The sequence below is a fragment of the Oculina patagonica genome, chromosome 2 (genome assembly GCF_052425735.1).
Source record: "Oculina patagonica isolate OP01 chromosome 2, crgOcupat, whole genome shotgun sequence".
NCBI lineage: Eukaryota > Metazoa > Cnidaria > Anthozoa > Scleractinia > Oculinidae > Oculina > Oculina patagonica.
Window position 1 is genome coordinate 19,893,036 of NC_135759.1, and position 24,048 is coordinate 19,917,083.

The 24,048-nt window shown below is 39.2% G+C and overlaps 2 protein-coding genes across 3 annotated transcripts in view; both read right to left on the reverse strand.

Annotated features, from left to right (window-relative positions):
* Positions 1–512: 512 nt before the first annotated feature.
* Positions 513–13,678, reverse strand: LOC144643438 (uncharacterized). 2 transcript variants are annotated; one of them, XM_078502693.1, is made up of 5 exons: positions 13,520–13,678; positions 5,770–6,830; positions 2,908–2,981; positions 2,600–2,722; positions 513–1,847 (listed from the first exon to the last, which is right to left on the reverse strand). In XM_078502693.1, the coding sequence occupies exons 2-5, from the start codon at positions 6,639–6,641 to the stop codon at positions 1,732–1,734; spliced, it is 1,185 nt and encodes a 394-aa protein (XP_078358819.1). In that variant the 5' UTR covers positions 6,642–6,830; positions 13,520–13,678; the 3' UTR covers positions 513–1,731. The 2 variants fall into 2 exon arrangements, with proteins under 2 accessions (XP_078358819.1, XP_078358817.1); XM_078502691.1 differs by lacking the exon at positions 13,520–13,678 and adding an exon at positions 6,962–11,431.
* A 1,548-nt stretch (positions 13,679–15,226) lies between these two features.
* LOC144643434 (protein RRP5 homolog) overlaps positions 15,227–24,048 on the reverse strand; it is a 59,738-nt gene continuing 50,916 nt past the window's right edge. The window contains exons 42-50 of the mRNA XM_078502688.1: positions 23,584–23,631; positions 22,823–22,942; positions 22,331–22,399; positions 20,281–20,465; positions 19,064–19,232; positions 18,446–18,599; positions 17,794–17,959; positions 15,743–16,863; positions 15,227–15,517 (exon numbers count right to left, since the gene is read on the reverse strand). Of these exons, the coding sequence (XP_078358814.1) occupies positions 16,698–16,863; positions 17,794–17,959; positions 18,446–18,599; positions 19,064–19,232; positions 20,281–20,465; positions 22,331–22,399; positions 22,823–22,942; positions 23,584–23,631 (1,077 nt within the window). The 3' untranslated portion in view covers positions 15,227–15,517; positions 15,743–16,697. The remainder of the gene's footprint in view (positions 15,518–15,742; positions 16,864–17,793; positions 17,960–18,445; positions 18,600–19,063; positions 19,233–20,280; positions 20,466–22,330; positions 22,400–22,822; positions 22,943–23,583; positions 23,632–24,048) is intronic.

Consider the following 24,048-nt stretch of genomic DNA (forward strand, 5'->3'; position numbering starts at 1 on the left):
AAAGTGTAACACTTGCTCAAACCAAACTTCAAACATGTCATAAAACAATCACACAGGGTCAGCCAAGGGGGTTGGTGGTATACATGTGAACCTATTATACAACTACCCATAATTAAAACACTTCAGGAAAGAGCTGATTTTAACCTTTTTAACCTTTTAAATTGATACTGTATACCGAATTTAAACCCCCCTGTATACTGTATACCCAGAAGTCCTGGCCAACCCGATCACAAACTGAATAACTATTCAAGTGGCGCCACAAAAACCTACGAGATGCAATGATGTCCCACCAGTCACCCCCGGCGAGGAGGGGACCAGTCGGGGCCGAGAACGACCAACCCCCGCGAGACCACGCGCGGGCCGCGGACCGCGCGCGGGGGCCCGAGGAGCGCGGGACGCCGGGGAGGCCGGGGAGGGCGCGGCCCGACGCCACGCGGCGGAACGGTGGGAGAGGGAGGCACAAGGCCCCCACGAGAGAGAAGGAGGGGCCCCCAGGTTTCCGAGTTAAAAAATGCCAATTTATACTACATTTATAATACAGTTACACTAGCTAACAGGCTACGGCACGGCAACATGTGCCATGCTTAAACAATCATGAAAATAACTAAGGGAACAAAGAAAATATCACTGATTTTTCAAACAAAAAAAATTAACAAATATTGTAAAACTCCAAGTACATTACCAAAACCACCATCACGACTCCTTTGTTGACAATTTCTTGTCACCTTGTCATTTATGTCCAAAGAGATTGAAATCTCAATAAATTTGCAAATTACAATCAAGCAATGCTTTTCACTGAATGTTGTTTGGGTCAAGTTAATTGTACACACCTTAGTAGCCTTATAAGTCAATAACTGCTTGTATGCGACATTAAACCCTAGCTTTCCGATACAAAAAAAAAAATATTAAAAAATAAATGCCTTATTTATCAGACAGTTTAGCTTATAGTTCCGCTATGAGGTGCCTTATTTTTTCAACTCATTACAGTAATTCAAATGGACTTCTTAACTTGGTGAAACAAATAAAAACCATGTACCCTAGTAACATATAACTGTTACATACTAATGTACATAATTGTACAAAGTCGTGTTCTTGAACATCTCTTTGTATCATAAATTTGTAAAATAATAGATCAGTAAAACACAATATTTTAGAACCAGTTTGTCAGTACCAGAGGACTTCATCATGCCTGGATTGCACTTCAATATTTCAATATTTTGCGGCAAAAAAAAGAAAATCAAATCTAATCTGAACATGTTTTTAAATAAGGCAAACACAAGAACGAAAAAGCTCCAAAAATTATTACACCCCTCCTACACCAATATCACGATAACAAACAAAATTGAAAAAAACTACAACTGTAACTTCGAGCAACCAAGTGTTCCAGAAATCGGGATTCTACAACTGTAATCATAAAAGCAGCCATTTTAGCAAACTACTTAGTTATACATGTACAGTACACTAGTGGCATCTAGCTGTGTGCAAGCATGCCATTAATACAATTAATATATGAATTGTTCCTGATTGTTATTCATGTATGACTACATTATTAAACATGTATGACTACATTTGCCTTAGCTCACTGACTGGCTCTAAACGTCATGCAAAACTGCTCTTTAAGTATATAATCTTGGTTGCACCTCAATATCCCAATTTTTCTTTTGATACAATTAAAAAATAATTAACATTTTGAATACTGCACAACAAAGTCCTCCACAAACCAACAAATGCTCAGAAGCTGCACAGACTGAGCTCATCTAGTTCCCCAAGTGATGGATTTGCCCTGGCAGTGGCTTTCAGAACAGAATGAACAAAGTCTGAAGTGTGGCCTGCAACCAGTTGGTTCCCTGAGTGTTAAAACAAAAGAAAACATATTTAATGCCTCGACTCAATAACAAATAAATCTTGTGTCATTTTATTTTTTTTTCTGTTCCTTTCTACATAACAATGTGCCATACTTTTGACAGCACTAAATTTTATCGCTACATTTTTGCAGTTCACAAAGAAATTTGCCTCAAAAATCTGCTAGTATTTTGCTAGTTGAGTAATGATATGGTCAAGCCCTGGTTTCAGATATAAGGTCAATGAAATTTTAATTAAAAGACAGGAAAGGGCAACATAATCCACTTTAAAGCTAACTGTAATTTGGGCATAAGTTACTACATGTACATATGTCAATGTACACTGTACACTGTATGTATGTACATGTATTGTAATTTACAATGAATTTCATTTAAAAATAATGATTTCAAACTATAGTTTAATTGGAATTTAACTTAATAAATCTGGGACAAAGGAAAATACATATCAAACAAGTTTGAAAGTGTTTTTAAACCGATTCATTTTAAACAACACATACTTTAAGGTACCAGAACTCTGGATCAACAACTACACAACAGGGACCGCGGAACATTTTCCAATTGGGAGGGGGGACTGACTAGTGACTAGAAGAGGGGGGCTTTAGAGACTCTTCTCTTAGTAGGTCTATATTTTTCGGGATATTGGGGGCTGGTTTAACAGTCATTAGCCTCAGTCAGTTAAGACTTAAAAAAAAATACAAATCTGGAATGAATCTTCCCATGAAATTGCCAACACCTACCAAATGTGGCCTTGACGAGGGCTTCAACTTGTCCACTTAGGTTGGCCTTTGGAACTACAACCTGAGAACTGCCTTTTAGTAAGATGTCCTTCTTTACTTTATCAATGACTTCTGTCAGACGCTCTGCAGAAAAATAAAATGTAACAACACATTTTAAATCCTCCAGTCCTGCATTATCTTTTTTTAAGCTCATAAACTTTATACTACATGCACATAGACTGGACATATGCATTAAGCTGTTCTACATAACCATATAAATACAATACTGTCATTCAAATTATGTACAAGTAAGCAAAGGTATAACTCACGTTGCTCTAATTCTAGTCCCTGTAACTTGACCTTGTTAGCTTCATGCTGTGCTTTCTTCTTTAATCTACAAGCCCTGTTTACAAAAGAGAAAGGAAAATTTATCTTTATTTCAGTTGTCCTGAGAATTCTGAATATTTTCCGATGTTTTTAATTAATATTACTTTTAGGAGAGACGCTCATGATTTACTTTAACTTTGTAAATAAAAATGTTCTCATAATGTCATTTCACATTTCCCAGCTTGGTTTGCAAGTCTCTCGACTTCAAGAATTTCCTTTAGATTGCTAATAAAACTTCTCCCAAAACAGCAATTTTAGAGTTGACACCCCCATGAACCTGAATTCGCTTTAAATCCCAGATTAGCATTAATCAGGTTTTGAACAACTACACCTAACAAACCAAGCTGTATGTGAGGGAATAAATTAATTGCATAATTTAATAAGTGAATCTTTCATTCTTTTGACAATACTCTCTACTACAGCAACAGTGTCTCATAAGAATATCCAAACACTGAGAAGAGAGTTGAAAATATGATGCGTAGAGGAGTATTTTAGACAAAACTTGAGGTGTTTGGATGGCTGATGAAACACTGTCTCTTGAATGAAAGCCTGTGCTTGATATATTTATCTTCCCAATCGAAACAAAAACCACTGCGAGTGAGTAAACGGAGAAATGAAATCGTAAAAAATCTTTGCTAAATAACACCGGGTATCCAAACCTCCTTCACGGCTTTGATTTTCTTTGTTTTAACTTGATGAAGTATTAATTTTAAAAATATGTTTCCTAAGCCTTTCCTCAACTGCCTAGCATGTGCTGAACTTCCATGTTTTAATTTTGTCCAGAAAACCTGACTCCAAAACTAATCAAAATGGTTGGTCACAATTTAAAACCACTGTGGGTTATCCAATACCGCAAAGGTTAATAATTAACAGTAAAGATTGTTTTTGTAGCATCCTTGAGCAAGCACTGATGGAATCTCAGGACAGGAGCCCGCGCCAGCTGTTTAATTTTTCCATAAGTCATCGGAAACAGGAATGATATCCTCGAGATGCTCAAATTTTAATTCCAAAATAAACAGAAATCTGAAAAAAAAATCAAGCCCCATACTTTCCTTCAAAAATTTTGGCTTTTGAGACCCCCAACCCCCACCCCCTTGGAATTTCCAATGACCTTCCATGGGGGTGGGTATGGATATTTTCTGGAACTGCACATAAAAAATGCCAGCCTAAACTTCATGTAGCAGTCATTTTTTGCCTAAGAAAACACTGTAGGTTAACCACATTGTGCCAATCAGTCTGCAATGATAATTCTTTTTTAAAAGTAAAACACAAACAGCATTCCAATGTCTAAGTTTCACAAAACAATGATAAGATATGGGGCCTCCTAAGAAACTGTGTGACATTAAACAGCAATTTATTTTCTTTTAAGAATCTTGATTTGTGGCAAGTAATATTGTTCCTTCAAAACAACACAGACATTTCAAGCTTAACCAGTTCAACTGGTGATTTTTACCAGCACTTCAAAGGTTTATCATTATTTTTATCCACAACATGTCCCTGAGCATGTAAACAATTGATCATATGCTAATTTTCAACCTGAGTTTAAACCCTGCTGCTCTTCATAGGGTCAAATGCTGGGTCCTGGGGGGGGGGGACTCCCATATGAAACGGACGGGGATGCTCGTCGGAAATTTTGAAAAGAACCCCTAAAAGAGACCAATCTGGGTGTGGCTCAAGCCTTTCTTGACCCCTAAAAGATACCAAAAAACTAAGAATGGAGTTTATATTTGTATATTTCTTCGTGTGTAAACCTAAACGAGACCATTATGGCTAAAAATATTGGCGTTTTGGGCGTTTTTCCCCGGAACACACTAAGCGAGACCAAAAGTCCGAAATTTACACCCCTAAGCGAGACGACGAGCATCCCCGTCACTTTTATATGCGAGTCCCCCCCCCCCCCCCGGGTGCTGGGTTACCTAATGTGGTTCTACCTTGTGAGCATGTGGATAAAATCCAAGAGTATGAGAGCTATTTGTTCTTCCAATTTACCTAAGCATATTTTATACAGTAGAAAACAGAGTAATTCCTGTAGGATTTAGAAGAAGCAATTAGAGACAAATTTCACCTCTCCACATGCCCTACTATTGTTCCACCATAAACATACCAAATGATAAAACTTTTGAAACCCCTGCTATCATGCACATTGAAACACTTCGGTAGCAGCATTTTTTAGGGAGAACATAGATAATGAGCATTTAAAAGTAACAATATGATTATAAAATGCTTGTTCATTTGATTACTTCAATCACCCCCCCCCCCTCCCCAAAAATTACAGTATGTCCAACAAACGAATGTCTAAAGCAGAGGGGTTGTTGTTTATGTTTACAAATTATGTATGTACATGCACCAAATCATAAAACGTTTTGAAACCCCTGTAGCAGCAGGGAACTATCATAAACCCTTAAAAAAGTAGCTGTAACAGATCGAAGTTCACTGAGGGCATTCAAAAAACGCACAGGATATTTTTATTGTCCCGTAGTAAAACAACTTAAAAATATATTTTTAGAATTCTACTTCCGTAGCTGACCACAAACTGACGAAAGTTTTTCCAACCACTTAATTATAAAATACTGGTAGTTTTGTAATCAAAACAAAAGCGGCTTTCGACACCACAAACAAGACAAAATTGAGTTGTTTAGAAGGCATCAAACGCTGGATCGATATCATTAAACACTTACTAAACTCTGTGAGCTTCGATACATGTACAATGTACATTACAAGATGACAAAATTGACGGGAATAATTCAAGCTTCCGTGATTAAATGAAAACATTTTCTATATTTTGATTAACTAGTGGTATTTACCTTGAGGCTAGCTTGTTTTTCTCCTTCCTCGACTTGTTCCGAGCGTTCTGTGGCAACTGATGGATCGGTTTCAAGTCTCCGATAACTTTATTTAGACGATCAAGCTCGCGACTGATTTCCAGTAACTTCCTTGGATTCGGGGAAAGGTCATCATGTTCCCCCCTTCGACCCTTTCGATTTCTAGCTAAGCCAGCACCGTGTAAATGATTTTCCACATCAAAATCATCATCGCTGTCCATGTCTTCGTCCGCAGATTCATCGTCCACAGCTGGGCTGCTTGGATCGGCTTCGATCGAGTCCCGCTCTGCTTCGACATCGCGCTCCACCTTCGCCCCTTCGGTGTATAATCGAGTTTTCATTTCCGCTGAAACTAACTTTGGCATTTGATTAATTCCATCATGGCTTAAATTTTTCTCTGGCAAAATCGTCATTCTTGAAGACTTTCCATCGTCCATGGCAACTGTTTTTTCAGCTTCATTTTTGCAATGCAAAGAAGTTATGTCTCGGGTCAGAGTCCATGTGGGTCTGCTGGGAAGTTTCTTTTCCGTTTCTTTCAAAACAGTGCTAGCTTGTTCAAATCTCTCGCTATTCTCGCAATTAGATGGAACAGGTTCTTTTTTGAGTTGAACAACTCGCTTTTCAGTTTTATCCGACGTGAGTTCTAAAGCAATATAGGGCTGCGGCTTCCGAGTTGTTGTGCAATCCCACGAAGGGGAACAGTCGTCCTCCGCTCGAGTGGCTATGCGATGAAGGCGCTCCATTTCAGGGTTTATCAGAGGAGACAGAGAGCGGTGATCATTTAGTTCGGCCAAAGTCGGCCCAGCCAATTTACAGTCCTCGTTTACATCATTCCTGAAAAATTCCAACTCCATATCATAGTCTCCCCCAACTCCTCCGAACGGAGAACTAGGCAGTGCTTGGAAGTTGTCCCAACCATTCCTTCCGCCTGCTCCATTCGACTCTTCCAAGAAGGCAGTCCTTCCGCCTTCAAATTCATCCTCTACGAATGGAGAAAACACGCCAAAACTATCTTCAAACGAACTCTCCACGTCGAATGGAAGCTGCAAAATAATCGTAGAGTTTAGAAACCATTATGTAATTTGGCAAATACAACCTCGAAGTAAACGAGAGAAAATATGTCAGGTTAAAGCAAACGAGGGTAACAAAAGGATGTTCTGGCAAATAAACTCACTGGAGTATATTCTACTCCTTGCTGCATGTACTTCTATGACTTTTCTAGTTTTGTAGGACGCTTCAAAGATAAAACAGGCAAGGTTCTGCTCTTCACTCGAAGCAAATTTTCTCCTTTGTTATTGTTTTCATTCCGGGCACGGGTGAAATCAGCATCACGAGACCTGACTTGTCAAACAGGAATTCACCAGCCAATCAAATCGCTCACCTTGGCCATTCGACTCCTCCTACTACAGGCAACTACAGGCAATTGTCACGGTTACAGAACCAAAACACTCGAAAAATGGCGAGACGTTTTGCTCGATCGCAGCCTGTTTCCTCTGAATTTTCACAGCTGTTATGTCCGAAGATCACAACTCTTTTCTACTCGCTTAGTTTATGAAAAGCAGGCGGGGAAGACGAGGGCAAACCGCCGAAATCCGGAGGTATCCTGTTTTGTATTTACGTCAAGAACCAAATATAGCTGCTGTAGAGAGGTGACGGCGGTGCCCCATGCCCCCTGCTCCTTCACCAATCAGCGCGCGTTTTTGCAGCGTAATCATGACGTCATCATCACTCAGCGAAATCGAACGATACCTGTGTCACGTCCACGGATGTAAACAAACCCACGGCTTCCACAGAAAAACGCGCGAAATTACCGGAAAAATTTACATTTTCTGAAATCAGTTCTTTTGAAATGTACCTTGTACAGTGACATCTCAAGAATTCAGATTCAATATATATTATTACTGTTTTTGATATTTTTTGTGAGCATTGAAGCTGTTAATGATGGGAGGACTGACATATTTTATGTATTATGCCTTTCCCATGGCAATTTTGATCGCCTTTCTTACATTCATGTGTATATTGCTCCATATTTTATTGAGCGGTCATCTCAAGATTTGAAAATCACGTATTGCTTGTTTCAGTGGAGCATCAATAAACAGACATGTGGGAAAACCAGGCAGACGTTCTATAAAAATTATAATATATTAAAATTTAAAATATTTGTCATCAATCCAAGCATAAGCCAATTTCCTGGAGAGGAATCATGCCAATATTTCTAACAGCGATTCTTGTGTTTTTGATTTACAACTACAGTTTACGAAATTCCAAAGTTGAAAATGTTTGCCCGGAACATCTGAATGTCATACTGATTTACAAACAAGCAGGATGTTGCAAATGTACCATACTAAAACAAAATGCCTTGTACAAACTTAAATTTAGGTATTAAAATTATATTTTGAACACAGTGGGACCAAGTTTTACACTATGTATTGACTGAGAGAGATAATTGCCAATAATAATAATAATAATAATAATAATAATAATAATAATAATAATAATAATAATAATAATAATGAATGACAAGTGATACTTATAAATTTCGTGAGGCTTGACCAAAGCTCGATCCTGGAATCTAAACTCCAATCTTATATTTAATATGTTTGATCTTTTGCAATTCAATGAATATCTTTCCTTCACAACAATGGATAAAATATGGTCAGGATGCTTTTGAAGATCTGATTTTCTGAAAATTAAATGATCTTAAAATAATTTGGGCATAATGTTTATGTATATGTTGTAACATAACTCCATGATGAATTACCTAGATCACTAACACGGAATTTGATCCTGTACTAAATAAACAATTTATCTTTCAACAGATCATACAGTGAAATCCGATTACTTAAACCTCCAAGCTAAGGGAAACAAAAATCGACTAATTGCGAAATTGAAAAGTACATTTGCAGTACGTATTTGACTTGGTGAAGCAAATTCAAGGGAAACTGCTTTTGGTTTGGAAGGTTCAAGAAATTGAGGGTTTCGAGAAATCTGGATTCTCCTGTAGTTCCTGTTTTCTGATGTCAAAAACATTTTGTGAAAAACCATCTACTAGATATTTATTTAGTTCACCCAACAGTGGTCAGTGTAGAACTGAAGAAAGGCAAAATACAATAATTCTAGGCCTGGGTTAAATGTTAACTGATATTGTTATAATCCGATAACATTTAACCCCAGCCTACTTCGTAAACAGCAACAGAATTGTATTTATAGTTTTTTGCTTTCAGATTTAACACTCGGACGTACAAGGGGGGAGGGTGGATGCCACCCCTCCATAAGGTTTCTTCAAAATTTTGAAAAGAGGATTTACTCTACAATGCTGAAACCTTCAGTAGCTGTTCATTCATCCTTTGCGGAAATTTTGATTTTTTGATTTTTTTTTTTTATTAATTGTTGATGTATATACCTTAACATACAAGCGTTGGTGTCAAAAGTCAATATTTTTTTTCATTACAATATTTCATTTTGCTGCATAATCCCAGGGGGGGTACTCCAGGATCCAAGTGACGGGGATGTGCGAAGGATTTTTTTTGGGGTCGAAATTTTCGATTCCGGGATTTTTTTGGGTAGGAGAATTTGGCAGGTATTTTTTTGGGTGACTTGATTTAAATAGGGGATTTTTTTGGGTATTAAAATCAAACTAAAGTGCCTTGGCGCGGCCTTGGCAATTTAGGGGTAATTTGACTAGGGATTTTTTTGGGCGTTTTTTTTTTGGTCCAGGGATTTTTTTGGGTAATGTTGGGAGACTTAGGGATTTTTTTGGGTCGTGAGTTTTGCCTCCATTCGATCATCCCCGTCACTTTGATCCCGGAGTACCCCCCCTGGGTGCATAATATATAAGGTAATACACTTACCGGTAGGAGGAAAAAATACAGGCTTACAAAAACTCCTAGCGACTAAGAATTTATATTGCAAACTACGCCAACTACACGGCATGTAAAAAAAGATGAATAACTGGTTAACATATGTTAGAAGGTACAATATATGTATTTATAAATTTATCAGATTACATTCATAAATAATATCTTAATCTAAGTCTTCAACCTTGAATCTATAGGAGCAAAGCTGCTTAAACTCAGTAAAATTCAATTCTTTCTCCTTTTTACTTCTGGCAATAAATATAATATTTAGCAAACAGTAGCACATAATTCAATTTTCTTACTTTAGCGACTAAGGCTCGGGAACTACCTTATACCCCAAATAGAATTTCAAAAGGGGATGGAAAGAGAGGTGAGGAGGAGGCATTTTCCTCGTTGAGCCATTCAATCACCTGGTTATTAAATAGGTTTGAGATGGGGCAATTTTGATATGTCAACCATGTGTCCATGATATTTGACATTGCCATGGCAATGTCATAACTACAGGCAGGTCTGGCCAAAAATTGTCAATTTTAACATTTTTCTTTATTTTTTCCAGTTTTTTTGAAACAGAATTGTAAGATTTGTTTATTTTTGCATTCCATAAGCATTCTGGCATGAGTTTACATCAAATTTTGTTATTTTCTGACTTTCTAACAAAATGATGAAATCCAAGATGGCGGATTCAAGATGGCAGCTCTTATGACGTCTTGTGACGAAAATTATGTCATCTTGTAGAGTAAGCTAAGGGCTTTCTACTCAGTGCAAAATAATTTTGCTGTGCCTTAATAGAACGAAAACCCTGGGAAGGGGTTTCATCCACCCCCCTCCCCCCTTGTACGATGGTGGGGGTGTGAGTTTGCTTGTAAGTCCAAGGATTAAACTAAACATGCAAATCATGCATGCCATCTCATGACCATGCCATTGAATGCAAAATGCCCCTAAAAAAGTACCAGTAGTTTTCAGATACAGAAGGATTTGGAATCTTGGCATACCATACCGTAAAAAAGAATGAAATCAGCTGGACTGAAAAAGGTGACTCAAGGCTTAATTTAAGAAGAAATCTTTCAAGTTGGTGCTTAAGCATTGTTTTCTTTTCAATCAAAACAACCTGCCAGGCTGCACAGGGCAGACAGTATTTTTTTAAGTCTATTCTTTCCAATAATAAAATAAGCCATTGTAAATATTATAACTTCATACATGCAAAAGGTCATAATCAGCCTAGGGAACATGATATTTACGACTAGTATGTGCAGGCAAGATGGCTTCTGTTTAACAGGCTCTGACGTTTAAAGATGATTTCCAGTCCGTACTGCACAGACTCGGGGTTTGTTTTCATTTTTGTTTTGAATTCGTTGAAACGTTACACTTCGGTGATAGCGTACATGAAGTTTTTTAGTTCGCCATTACGGATCGTTTCGTTCAAGAATTCACGATGAGCTAAAACATCCGTTTGAAATACCGTCAAGCTTCTTTTATTCGTTATTATTGTTTTGCAAGGATATCTGGCGTTAATAAATGAAGTAAAAGGTAAGTTTTGTCCCGGAATTTTTATTTTTGCTAGTAAACATTCTTCTGTTTGTGAGACTCACAAACATTGCAGGCAGAGATTGCGCAGTACGGACTGGAAATCATCTTTAAGCACTGGATACCGGCACACAAGCTTGTATCCTTTTACAGCTTTATATTGAAATGTATGGGATTTACTGACTGAATGATTTTGTTTGGAAATGTTTGTAAAAACAATGCTGAATAAAGAAAAAATTACCTCTACCTATAATATTTTTGTACTCACAATCAAGGCTGTTGCCTAAGGAAATTTTAAGGAGCCCTTGGGCCCAACATCAAAATTTAGGAGCCCAAGCCATTATGTTAGGAGCCCGCTAGTTCCGAAAATGGACAGGAATTCGTGCCTAGGAGAGGGGCCCAGGGATGAACCTCCCCCAACATATCATATACCCGATCTGGCCCTAGTGCCGGGAGGCTCGCCCAAGGGACCAGGCTCAGAGGAGGGAAAAGGGACAGCCGCCCGCACCCACAACATAAAAAAAAATAAAAAAATGTAATTCCTAGGCCCTCGACGAAGAGAGAGAAGGCACCGCCAAGCCTCCTCAACTAGGTGAGAGATCCGCGACATCCAGTCAAAAAAATATTCGAACAGGAAAAAAAGAAATACGCAACTACTCACAAATAAGTTAAAAAATTAAAAAAAGAACGGAGAGCAAGCGGCCCAACCACACCCAAAAGCGGGAGAAAAAGCCAGAAGAACCACAGACGCAAGAAACACAGACCGCCCGATGCACGCCGAGAAGCCCAGAAACAAGAAAGAAGAGACAATCGCGAGGAAATAATAATGAGAGTTGCGCTAAGTTAAAGGAGCGGAGGGGGAGATAATGTTTAGGGCTGGGGCCTGAAAAAAAGCGCCCGCGCCGACTGGCGCCCGGCGACCGGGCGCCCGTTAGGCAGCAGCCTTGCACAATACTGTCATTCTTATGGGAAATTAAGAAAAAGAAATTTAATATAAACAAGGATAAGTTAATATTATATATTAAAATGATATCATGTGGTTTTGTGGTGTATTTTGTAGGCTAAACAGAGAAATTATGATGCAATAATGCAGCCAGCCAATCAGAAGTGGAATCCATTCAACTGTTTGTGACATTTTGTTACTGGCTAGCGTCTGGTGCCATTTGGCATGTTTGATCCCCAGGGGGGGTACTCCGTCTTGTAAATTACGGAGATGATCGAATGGAGGCAAAACTCCCCTATCTAGATCAAGTCATGCCCAAAAAAATACTTGCCAAATTTTCCAACCCAAAAAAATTCCGGAATCGAAAATTTCAACCCCCAAAAAATCCTTCGATCATCCCTGTCATTTACAAGCCAGAGTACCCCCCCTGGGGTTTGATCCAGCTTCATCTGCAAATATTTTTCTAGCTTAACAACCACAAAATGGCTAAAAAACCTAACGAGGAAGCAAATCCTCAGTCTCAGCTAACTGAAGATGAGGAGGATTTGTAGAAACTCAAAGACAAATCAGGGCAGCAAAGTGAATGCAAGTTTTTATCGTTGTCAAGCAAAATCTGCTCAGTTTGTGCAAGTAAGCCAAATTCTTTGCTAGATGAAGATTTTGTAATTTTTTTCTTTTTAAGAAAACAGTAGAGAAGGGATTGTTTGAGTAATTTTGAAGTATTGTAAATATTATGCTTGATTTTTAATTGGAAATAAACACCAATATGAATTTGTGCTTTGAAACCTAAAATCTAGTAGGTATTACAAGGGTCTATTATAGGGGGTCGTTTAGTTTCCAGGTTTTTATTTCTTCCTAGACCACAATTTTTTTTTGTCTCCTGAAGACAGAGACTGTCATGATACATTTCTTGACTGTACACTACCAGATAATAAAGAATGTGCCTGCAGACCGATGCTCAAAACTAGCTTTAACCACTATACCCCCATAGTATAATAGACGTGACATTCGGCATATTGGGAGTTGTCCCGGGTTGGCGACCCAAAGTGTTTACGTGAGAAAAACCTGTCCAGCTTGCCAGGGTTACCCTAACTGCCATTAGGCAAGACAGCTCACCCATCTGAGTTTATAGCACTCACCACTAAAATGTGTCAGGCCAAAGACAATTCTGCCCAAGAACATAAGTATGTTTTGTACCCACCCCATCGTCAACCACGACCACACCACCTCCCCCTGGGGAGGTTTAATTCAGTGTTGAAATTACGGCTGGATCAGGTGAGAAAGAACACAACAAAAGCTAACAAAAGTAAAGATAACTGAAAAAACATCCTTCGATATTTAAGGCAATAACGGGGCAGGAGTTGGGTAAAGTCGGTGGAATATATAAAACCTCTTTACATAAGCTTACCTCTTAAGTTTATCCCTGTGGCCAAACAACTTGCAATTTCCTCAATTGACCCTTTTTTGACAATTCTGTCTGTTGATCTCCTATGGAAAACTATTAACCAAGACAAATTGAAGTGTAAATAGTCGTCTCCTCCAAAACAACCTTCGTGTTGCAACCGATGACGCACCAACTGAATGGCGCAAAAAATGATCAGCGTGAATGAGGAAGACAAGTTATCCCTTCATTTAATAACACTCCAATTCTCGCACTTACTTGAAAACCGTCTACCGATCTGTTAGTTCCGGGGTTTAGTCTGCAGAACAGGGCCAGAACAGGCAGTTTATTTTTTCCGGGGTTATTGCGAGGTCGCGCGGAGCGCAAAATAAAAATAAAATAAAAACTCGCACTTCGCGCTTCGACCCGCAAAATAAAACGCCTGTTCTGCAGGCTACCGATCTGTCTACATCGGGCATCTGCTACGTATAAACGAATCAGGATCCCAGGGATCGAAACTTCCAGTTAAGGTCCATTACGCTGCGACACCACCAATTCGAAACGCACGAGAAAATGCATGGAAAACCCCACAGCGAATGCAGAAGAAAGAAGGAGGGAGCCCACTTGGAAATCATCGGGGGGGGGGGGGGGGGTGACAAGTCGGGAGGCTGAAGAAACCCAAGGAAACGCGACTGTAACCACAAGGAGAGCACAGAAAAACGCACGGGTAACAATGAGCGGATGCACGGGAATTGAATAAGATCCCAGGGGGAACGTAAACGCACGGGGGACGTTCAGTATAAAGACACTCGTAAAGGTAAAGAAAGCGCAAGAGATCAGCGGATGTACGGAGAAAGTAGGAGGGAACCCAACGGGGCAGCATGAGGAACGGATGGCTGGGTACTTATCGGGAAGATTTGGCATAATACAACAACAACAAAAAAAATGGTTTGGTTTGTCTAATTTCTCATGACACAACATCAAACCAGCTTTATTTTTCTTCAATTTTATTATGTGCCTAAACCAATTTATACTGACTATTCTTACTTCGTACATTCAATGTGACTATTTCAAGAAGAGGTTCACGCTTCATCGTAGACATATGACACAAATAGAAAGGGACTTCACGTCTAAAGACTAAAATGAATTTTCTCCCTGACATTTAGGGGGTATCATCTTCGGGGGGGGGGGGGGGGGGTCGGGGAAGAGGGCGAACTATTTGGCGAACCTACAGTCTGCTTTAGTTATGATTTAATTTCATATATTTTCAAACCAGAATTCATTGTTAAAGACTTCGAGCCATATGTATAATTCTCTTCACAAATTCGAAAGCTTTTTATAAAAAAAAAAACACGCCGCAGGAACAAATTATCGACAACAACAAAAGCAAATTGAAAATCCGTAATAGAAAACTAGAAGCCTGAATTTTACAAATACGGTTTTCATTTGAGTGTCGTAAAGTCAAAACCAAAGTAATCACGATTGTCAATCACGGATCACGATGAACCAATGGGAACACAAAGCATATACACGTCACCTGGATCTAGCGCGGGAAAACTCACGTGACTTGGTCTTGCATCTGATTGGTTAAGGCGGAGCGAAAAGCTTATTGAAAGCAGTACCAGATTACTTCCGATAATCAATTGAAAACCGCTCTAAGATCGTACTTGCAGTTTCATTATGGGAGCTTGCACAAGACAATTTGACACCATGTTTCACAACACAGGTTCAGCCTTATTAGTCCAAAATGATGGCTGTTTATTCATTAGCCCTCCGTTGTTTCAAAATAAATGCTTCTTGATTTTGGAACAAGTCTTTTAACATAGCTTGAACAAAACTGACTTATCGGGCACTGGAAGAGTTTCATAATCTTATTCACTAATTAAATACAAGCGAAAGTGCTTTGAGAATACACTGAGCATTGGGTTTTTACCAAGTTCATGGGTGAATGCATTAAGTGCAGCCAGACATTTATCACTAGTCGTTGTACCAAACTGACTTTTCTTGCTTGACGAACTTTACTAGCTTGATTTATACCGCCATAGAAAAACAGCCAATCAGAAACAGGAAAGCCGGAATCGACGGATCAACCCAACCTTCCCATCGTGCGCGCGACACCGATGAAAGTGAGCGACAGGAGGAAAAAAGACACAACACTCCGGAACAGGAATCCCACGAGTCACTGTCCGAACACACCGCCAAAGGCCGGGAACCGAGAAAAAGGACGGGGAGAACCACCAAGCGGCAAACTAGTATATATTTTACTTTCAGTACAGTCAACTCTCGCCTTGCAGACACCTCGCTATTACGCGCACCCCGTTATTACGGACAGGAGTTGAAGTCCCGGCGAATAAGATTTACTGAAAAAAACTCCCGCTACTACGGACTTTCTCTGTTGCGGACACCAAATTGTGGTCCCCAAGGGGTCCGTTATAGTGAGAGTTGACTGTAAATCAAAGCAAGAAAAATAAATTTGGTTCCACGACCAGTGTTGTATGAGTCTAGCACTTATGATCTTTACCCATGAATATACATCGAACATTGTCACGTCAGCACGGCGCAAGAACCATGCGCCGTGTTGCATAGCAACGTCTCTGACAAATACCGCGGGCTCCACCAACTCTTGTGAGTAGTACCGCTGCCATAAAATAGGCCATTTCCGAGTTACCCTTTACCCACACAGCGGTCAAACGCAGCGCGCGTGCGCAGTTCATGTGTAATTGCCGCCAAAATTTTGCATACAGTCTTAAATTTTCCGTAAACTTTTGCTTTAAAGCCAAAAGTTAACGCCGTCACTGAAAATTTAAGGTTTATACGCCGCTTATGGATTGGAAATTGGATAATTCATCTCCACTCAGTGTCCCAGCTTGAACTGTTCTTTCACCGTACTATTTCTTTAACAATTTCTTGCAAAAGTTTGCCCGCTTTCGAGTCAAAAGTTCGAGGCTGCAAAGACCGGATGTGACGTCAATTTTTGCGTTTGACCGCTGTGTGCCCTTTACCCTACCTATTTGAATGGTTTCGAACGTAGCCTCGTTTTGAAACCGAGGCAAAGGGTAACTCAGAAATGGACTATCGAAGGCTCGAAGCAGCATGGACGTTTCAACGGACACAATTGTTGGAGAACCACAGTGCGGCAAAATGAACCGAAGTTGCTTGTGGAGATTTCAGTTCTCTTTAGCAAGCGGGAGTTGATCCAGTGTTGTTAACTTAGCGCCGCCTTGGATTCAACATATTCCATAGCCTTGGTCTTGACATTTTCAACACTGAACGCGTCGCCATACTTCCGTTCAAAGTCCAAGTACCGCTTGAAGAAAAGCTTCATCTTTTTGGAAGACAGATTGATGTGGATCACTCTCTCGAATATTTGTCTGAAAGAAAACAATAATAAAAACCAATTAAACAGTGCTTTTAATTTTGTCTCCAAAGTTCGCCCCCCCTTTTTTTTTCTTTTTGATTTGCACCAAGAAAACCGACCGTAGTCATTGCGTTTTTTGAGTATGTACAGAAAACTCATTTTCGATTGTAAGCCAATCAGATTTAAGAGAAATCCCGATCTCAGTTCCAAATCAAGTTGGACAGCTAACCAGAGTACGCGTAGCCTGCGTCGGAGACGTAATCTAACCTTAACCAAGGGTTTAGTTTCGTCTGCGGCACAGGCTAGGGTAGACGTTCTAGGGACTGACCCAAAGGAAAGTGGGATTTGTGGACGTTTAAGTTTTATAATCAGGAGAAGGGTGAGCGCTGTTTGCCGAGAATGATATGGAGAGAGTGCGCATACGGGTACTCTTCGCGCCTCCCGCAAGCTTTCCACAAAAAGCTTTTGAGAGAAAGACAAACTGTAGTGCAGCCTAATGCTTTGTACGCGTAATGTTATGACACTTACGATCTAATCGTGAATCCTATTTTTGTGCCTGGAACGGTATATGATTCTTCTTAACCAATCGAAAATTTGCACGAGTACTCACGGGCACGGCTTGACGTCACGGTTACGTCATGTTACTTAGCAACCAGCCTAATAAAAACCGGGATTCCGACCAAAAACGGTTAGCGATCTTTCCGACTGTTGGGGGTAACAATTTTGTTTGTAAATCTTCGCTGCAGCACTCAAAGAGTTTCGAGCACTCGCCGGCATGGCGCAGCGAGGATACGTTATGTGTTTTAGCAACTTCGGGAACAAAACCCACCGGCGTTGTAAATTTTTGCCTTTTCTGATGCGTCAAGAGTAGCGCTGACTACTACTTTTACAAGGCTACGCGAACTGAGTAAACTGACCTAAAGGAATGAGATTTTTTTCTTACCTAACGGGCTCGACATCTCCTTGTTTGATCATCATATCCAGATACACTGACCACAGATCGCTTCTCTTGGGATAGTTGGTCAGAATGCTCTCAAACATCGTCTGCCCTCGCTGCGGCTCGCCATACCTGAACTCGTGCAGAGCAAACTGGACTATAGTTTCAACGTCTGCAAAAGAAAAATGACAACAAAGTAAAGATTAAGAGTGAACAGGACAACACTAAACCCCTTTTTTATACTATCTTACTGCAAGATTTTCAAGGTTTTCACTTGAGCGTCGAAAGCAATTCGCATTTGCTTTGGATTTGTATTACTATGCTCAGTGATTGGTTTAAAAATTCGCGCCACTTTCTCAGCTAATCAGTTTAATTATAAGCAGACAAGATTTACTTTGAAAACTGCTTCGCCGGACCATATTTCTTAAACCCATACCGCGATCTGTTCAAATCTTTGTCGCTTTTGGCCATCCGTACCTTTTTTTGCAATTGGTGTGTTATTAAAATATTCTTTCACCGTTTGAAGAGGTTATTTTATATATTTAACCGAATTTGACGATTTTTTTTCCTATGCCTAAGTTTGGCTTAAATCCGTGACACGGTCCCTTTAAACCTGGATTGGTCAAGAAAAACAACCTTGAATTCAAAGTTCACTTACGCTTTCTCTTTGGCAGACTCTTCAGACTTCTTTGCAACAGTTTCCTGCCCAAGTCCAGCTTTCCCTGCTTCATGTAGAACGCACCGAAACCGACCCACACCTTTTTGCTTTGACTGAATCGCTTACTCATTGTCTGGTACAGCTGTTCGGCCAACTGAAAGAAAAGGATTAATTTTTGAGTTAAAAGCAAATCTTGCCAATACACGCACAGAGAAATGTCTCTGCAATCAAGCTTAAAACCTCTAAATAATTATTTTACGCAAATCGATTGAAACAACATCACTTTACAGCCCCTGCTTTACGGCGATTGGTAGAAACCATGCTGTCATACGTCAGTTCACTTTAGGCCAGTTTACACAGTACGATTTGTCTGCCCGATTTGTTCTAAGCAAATTTACATGCTGCGACTCGTTGGCCAGATTTTCTTTGCCATATTTGAATTGCTAGGATGAAAGTCGTCCCGATTTCTAAAATCTATGGCGACTTTCAACTACATGTACGCACTAATTTTCCTATCAAATCTGCGCCAAATCGGGCCGACAAATAGTACCGTGCAAACCTTCTTTTATAACTGAAAGCCGCTTCCAAATGATTGGAGTATTTCTGTGTAATTCTTACCTCTAACTTATCCGTTCTCGTGTAGATACCTATAAGTTGAAAGAAGACCTTCTTGGGTTCATTCTGTTGGAGGGCTCGCTCAAACACCTTCACAAGGGACTCTTGGGTGCCGTACAAGTTTTCCAGGTTCATTAGGGCCACCCACACGTTCAGTTTCTCCTGCTCTTCCCTGCGAATGAAACGAAAATGAGTCCCAGTGACAGAACATCACAACGACTGGACTTATAGGACTGAAAAGAGGAAATCCACATTTTAGCTTATTAACGCATTTACAACTTTTTTGCTCAATGATGCTTGTCATAAGGTTGTTGTCAAATCAATGAAAGGGTGTTGTGAAATAGAGGAAGCATAGGCTGCAACAGTGGACGTGTCCTTTTATGCGCACGAGGAAATGATATGTCCCAACCCTCCCAACCCAGTAGAGTAGCAGCTTACCTAAGCTTGTAGTTCTACTGGCCCCAGTTGTCAACTGGATAGTGATTTATCTGGTGTATAACGTTTCCTACCATTCGACTAGTCATCTTGCGAGCAGTTGCTGTTGTTTCGGGGCTAGGGGGCGTTGTTTCTGTTGTTTGTTCTATTGCTCTCTCGAAGGGTAGCGAGCCATTTATGCGAGTCCTTGCGAGCACTTTTGCCCGACCTACCCAACCCCTCCCAACAACGAAAACCACTTCCACCACCATCACCACGACAACGACAATGATAAAAACAATAACAACAACAATAACAAAAAATTTCGTTGTTTTGGTAAGTGAGATTGCATTTTGGAACATTTGAAATTTTTTTTTTTTTTTTTTTTTTTTTTTTTTTTTTTTTTTTTTTTTTTGGAAAAATTTTTTTTTTTTTTCTTTTTTTTTTTTATTTTTTTTTTTAAAATTTTTTTTTTTTAAATTTTTTTTTTTTTTTTTTTTCGATTTTTTTTTTTTTTTTTATTTTATAAAAAAAAAAAAAAAAAAAAAAAAAAAAAAAAAAAAAAAAAAAAAAAAAAAAATTTTTTGAAAAAAAAAAAACGAGAGCATCTTGTAGAATGACAATGACTTGTCTTGCTTCTTCACGGAAATAAATACTAAAACAGTAATTACAACAGACAAGGAATGACCTTTTCCCCAATGTAAGCTTTACAAAGCTAAAGTACCGCTTGCAGTTCTGTTTCAGGTACACTGCGGCCGTAAAAACTTAGACGCAAACTAAAAGCTCTATGGTTAGAGATGTATTACCTGAATGATATTGTCTTCAGCGCTCTCTCAGCCACAGCCCGTGCCTTGTCGATGTCTGTGGTGTGAAGGTGGTACGCCATGTACTGTAACCACACTACTGAGTTGTTGGGAGATGATAACACGACACGATCAAAGTCCTCAGCAGTCTCAGGTACGCGGTCCTGGTCTAAAAGCGACTGTTCCGTCTGCAGACATGCAAGAAGCACTATTTAATAATCTGCCGGCTGCGCGAGGGATTACATCCCGCGATCGCAAAAGGATTTCAGTCTGTTGATTCACGTCGCTAGCGGCGTGAAACAGGTGAGAATCCGTCTGCGTTTACAGGCTAGAGAGATGACGATTACAGCTAAACGGAGAATTCTAGTGACCGCCAATGGTGGTGTTTAGAGCAGTTTCTCAATTGAGTGTCGTAAAACCAAAACCAAAGCAATTACTCTGGCCAATCACAAAGGACACAGACAATTCAGTGAACCAATCAAAACTCGAAGCAAATACATGTAGCTGGCACGAAACGCGGGAAAACGTGCGCGAGCGAGTCACGATTGGTTTTGGTTTTAGTTCTGATTGGCTGAGAAAGTGGCGCGAGATTCCATTTAAGCCAATCACTAAACGTAGTAATGCAAGTACCAAAGCTAAACGCAATTCACTCTTCGACACTCAAGTGATAAACCGCTCTAACTCCAGGTTCTGCATCACTAAGCAAAGTGCATCAATATCAAGCCAGACTGGCGAGTAAGATTTCATACTATTTGCCAAAAGCAAGGACTAATTACGGCAAATTTAACATTCGTTTTTTCGGTGCTAAAGTTTGGAATTCCATTGATGACTCACTTAAATCTAAGAGTCGTGCTTGTTTCAAAAATCTCTTAAAAGAATTGATTATCTCCCACTACTAACTGGTACATTGATGTACTTTATTTTGCATTTTTGTGTGTGCACATACCCTTTTTTTTGTTCTCTGTCTGTGTGTGTGAATGGAAATCGTGTCCCGTTTTTTATACTTTGTAACTTTATTGCAATATTTTTTTCCGCTTGGCCCAGCTACTTAGCTCGATTAGCCTTAGCTATTTCTAAGTGACTGTGCTCTTTTTTATTGTTAATTTTTCTCTTTGCATGTATTTATTTCATAACACAGTTATACAAAAATAGGTATGGATGACCAGAAGTGACGAAGATTGAAACGGATTGCGATATGAGTTTTTGAAATATGGTTGGGCTGCACAGTTTTCAAAGTTAATCTCGTTTGCTTATAACTTAAAATGTTAACGCCCGGGAGACAAATTTGGTTTCAATGAAGCTATAATTATGGTTTTGTCATTTAGATCCATAAAAGTAATTCCTTTGCAAACATTAAGTTTCATGGCGAGTATTTGGCAAAACTAAATAAAATAAACTTCACTCAGGCGTGACATAGTCCCTTTAAGCAGGAATACTGGTTCTTGGCTCAGACAAGTGGAAGGCGCAGTTAGAGGGATGCTAACCAATAAGACATCATGCCCTGCAGTCAACACTATTTTTAAGCCTTCGAGGAAATCTTTGTTCAGTATTTTCCGCAAAGCGCTTCAGTTTCTGATCACGCTACTACAAATATCAATTCTGAATATTGAAAGAACATGGCACGGTTAACTTTCGCTCTAAATTTCAGCCCGATGTATGAAACCCTTTTTTTTTGTGACGCGAGCTTGAAAAACTCAAAATCTTACAAAGAATATACGAGCCAGAAATGTTGCAGTTTTTGAACGCTAATATCTCCTTCAATATTACACGCAAAGAGCTGAAAAGTTCGGTGATTTTTAAGTTTCACAAGCTCTTTAAACATCTGGAGTCAATTTTGTATAGCATGATGCCTTCTCTACGTAAAGTCGTATGCTAATGAGACAAAGTGTGAACAATGACGTCAACAGAGATCGCCCTATTGCATGCCACAACATTTTCATGTGATGAACTAAAATTTCTTCATCCACCAAAGTAAAGAAGACCTCTTCTTGTATTTTTGATTAACATTATACTGAAAATATTTTATTTAACTTGGATAAAGTGATAAAAATACCTTGTACAAGAAATCTTCTTCAGCTTTCTTTGCTGCTCTCTTCTGCCTTTTGCTCTTCTTACGAGCAACCTGCAAGTATAAAGGAGAAAAAAACGCGGCTATAGCTGCGCTTATTAACCACTATGATCACTACTTCACTTTCTACGCACAGTTCATAGTTTTTTTTATATAAACAAAAAAGTTGTTATCATAACTCAAAGCAAGAAAACGCATACGGTGCCAAGCGCGGGAAAACACGCGTAAGCCAAGTCAACAGGTGGTTTTAATTTCGACTCTGAATGATTGAAAAGATATTACTTTTACTCTGATTGGTTTAAACGACAGCACGTTTACTCTGATTGGTTGAAAGACAGCACGTCTACTCTGATTGGTTGAAAAGACAGCATGTTTACTAATTAGTCAAAACAAGTTGCAAGTTTGTCGCGAACCATGTATAGAGCTCAGTACATGCAGAACTAAACCATACACATAAACAACACATGCACCGCATACCTGTGAGCTGGCTTCTGTTTCACTCTCGCTGCTTTCATCATCCTCTTCATGTTCTCTCTTGTTGTTCTGCGACTTCTCTCTGATATTTCCCTCCTCGCTCCAGTCAAACCCACTGGAAAGCTGTTAGGTTGATGTGTACATATTAATCCCTTTCATTCTTTAGCTAAAAATATCCGGCATTTCGAGCATTTGTTACAAAACCGGTTCTGAAAATTTGGGTTTACCTCGCCTCGGTGTAAAAACTAATGAATTTTATCTTTGTTTTGGAGATTTGTTTTCCTGGTCTAAATTGTTTCGAGGTTCTTTGTTGTCTTGGTCGTTCTTTGTTTTACGTCACTGGTGAGGTTCACAGGTTTTTACACCGAGGGTGAGCCAGAATTTTGTGGAAAAGTTTTTACTATGACGGAGAGATCTGTCCACTTAAAATACGTTTCGGCCTTCCCTATACACAAAACGATTTTAAAAACGTTCAAAAGTGGAAATTTTGAAAACATCTGAAAACGCATTCGTATACACAGTAAAAACAACAACAACAGAGGTTTGATCCAAAACGACGTTAGATTTTTTTCTAAGGCTTCGTCTCCGCTTTTCACACGAAGAACTAATTCCAAAGCTATTCATTTTCGTTTTGTGTAGGTAAAAGCTTCATACTGCTAGGACTAGTTTTATAGAAAGCACCAAACACGATAGCAAGTGATGTAGTCGAATGAATTTTCAGCTTATTTGATGAAAGCATATTTCAGTGAGAAGGAATACTTTACCTGTAATCTTGGTACTCCGTTTGCTTTGTGCTTACTGGCGTCATGGTCCTAACACATTAATTGAAAATACAAAGGTATAGTTACATCATTTTATCATCATCATTTTATGTAATGTTTAATAAATGAGCAGCAGTTTTTATCAAGTTTAAAACACGAGGCGCAGCCGAGTGTTTTAGACTTTATAAAACAAGAATGAATTTTTAAGGAAAAAATTTTTATTAAATTTTATATTTTTTTGGTTTTTTGGCAAAAAAATGGGGAAAAAGGGGGGTAATAAAAAAAAAAAAAAAAAAAAAAAAAATATTTTTTTTTTAATAAATAATAATTGGTATAGAATATTACAACGAGTACAGTGCTTACCATAAAAGCTCTATCCCCGCCCCTGTCTCGTTTAAGCCCCCCTTCCTAATAAGACTTACGTCTGAAAGTTCAATTTTTTAAAAAGCCCCACTCTTTATTATCCCG

Coding starts and splice junctions, on each gene's coding strand:
- LOC144643438 (XM_078502691.1), bottom strand. CDS start 6,988: ATGCAGCAAGGAGTAGAATATACTCCA. Junction 2,723..2,907: donor GGGACTAGAATTAGAGCAAC/GTGAGTTATACC, acceptor ATTTTTCTGCAG/AGCGTCTGACAGAAGTCATT. Junction 1,848..2,599: donor CCTCGTCAAGGCCACATTTG/GTAGGTGTTGGC, acceptor TTTAACACTCAG/GGAACCAACTGGTTGCAGGC.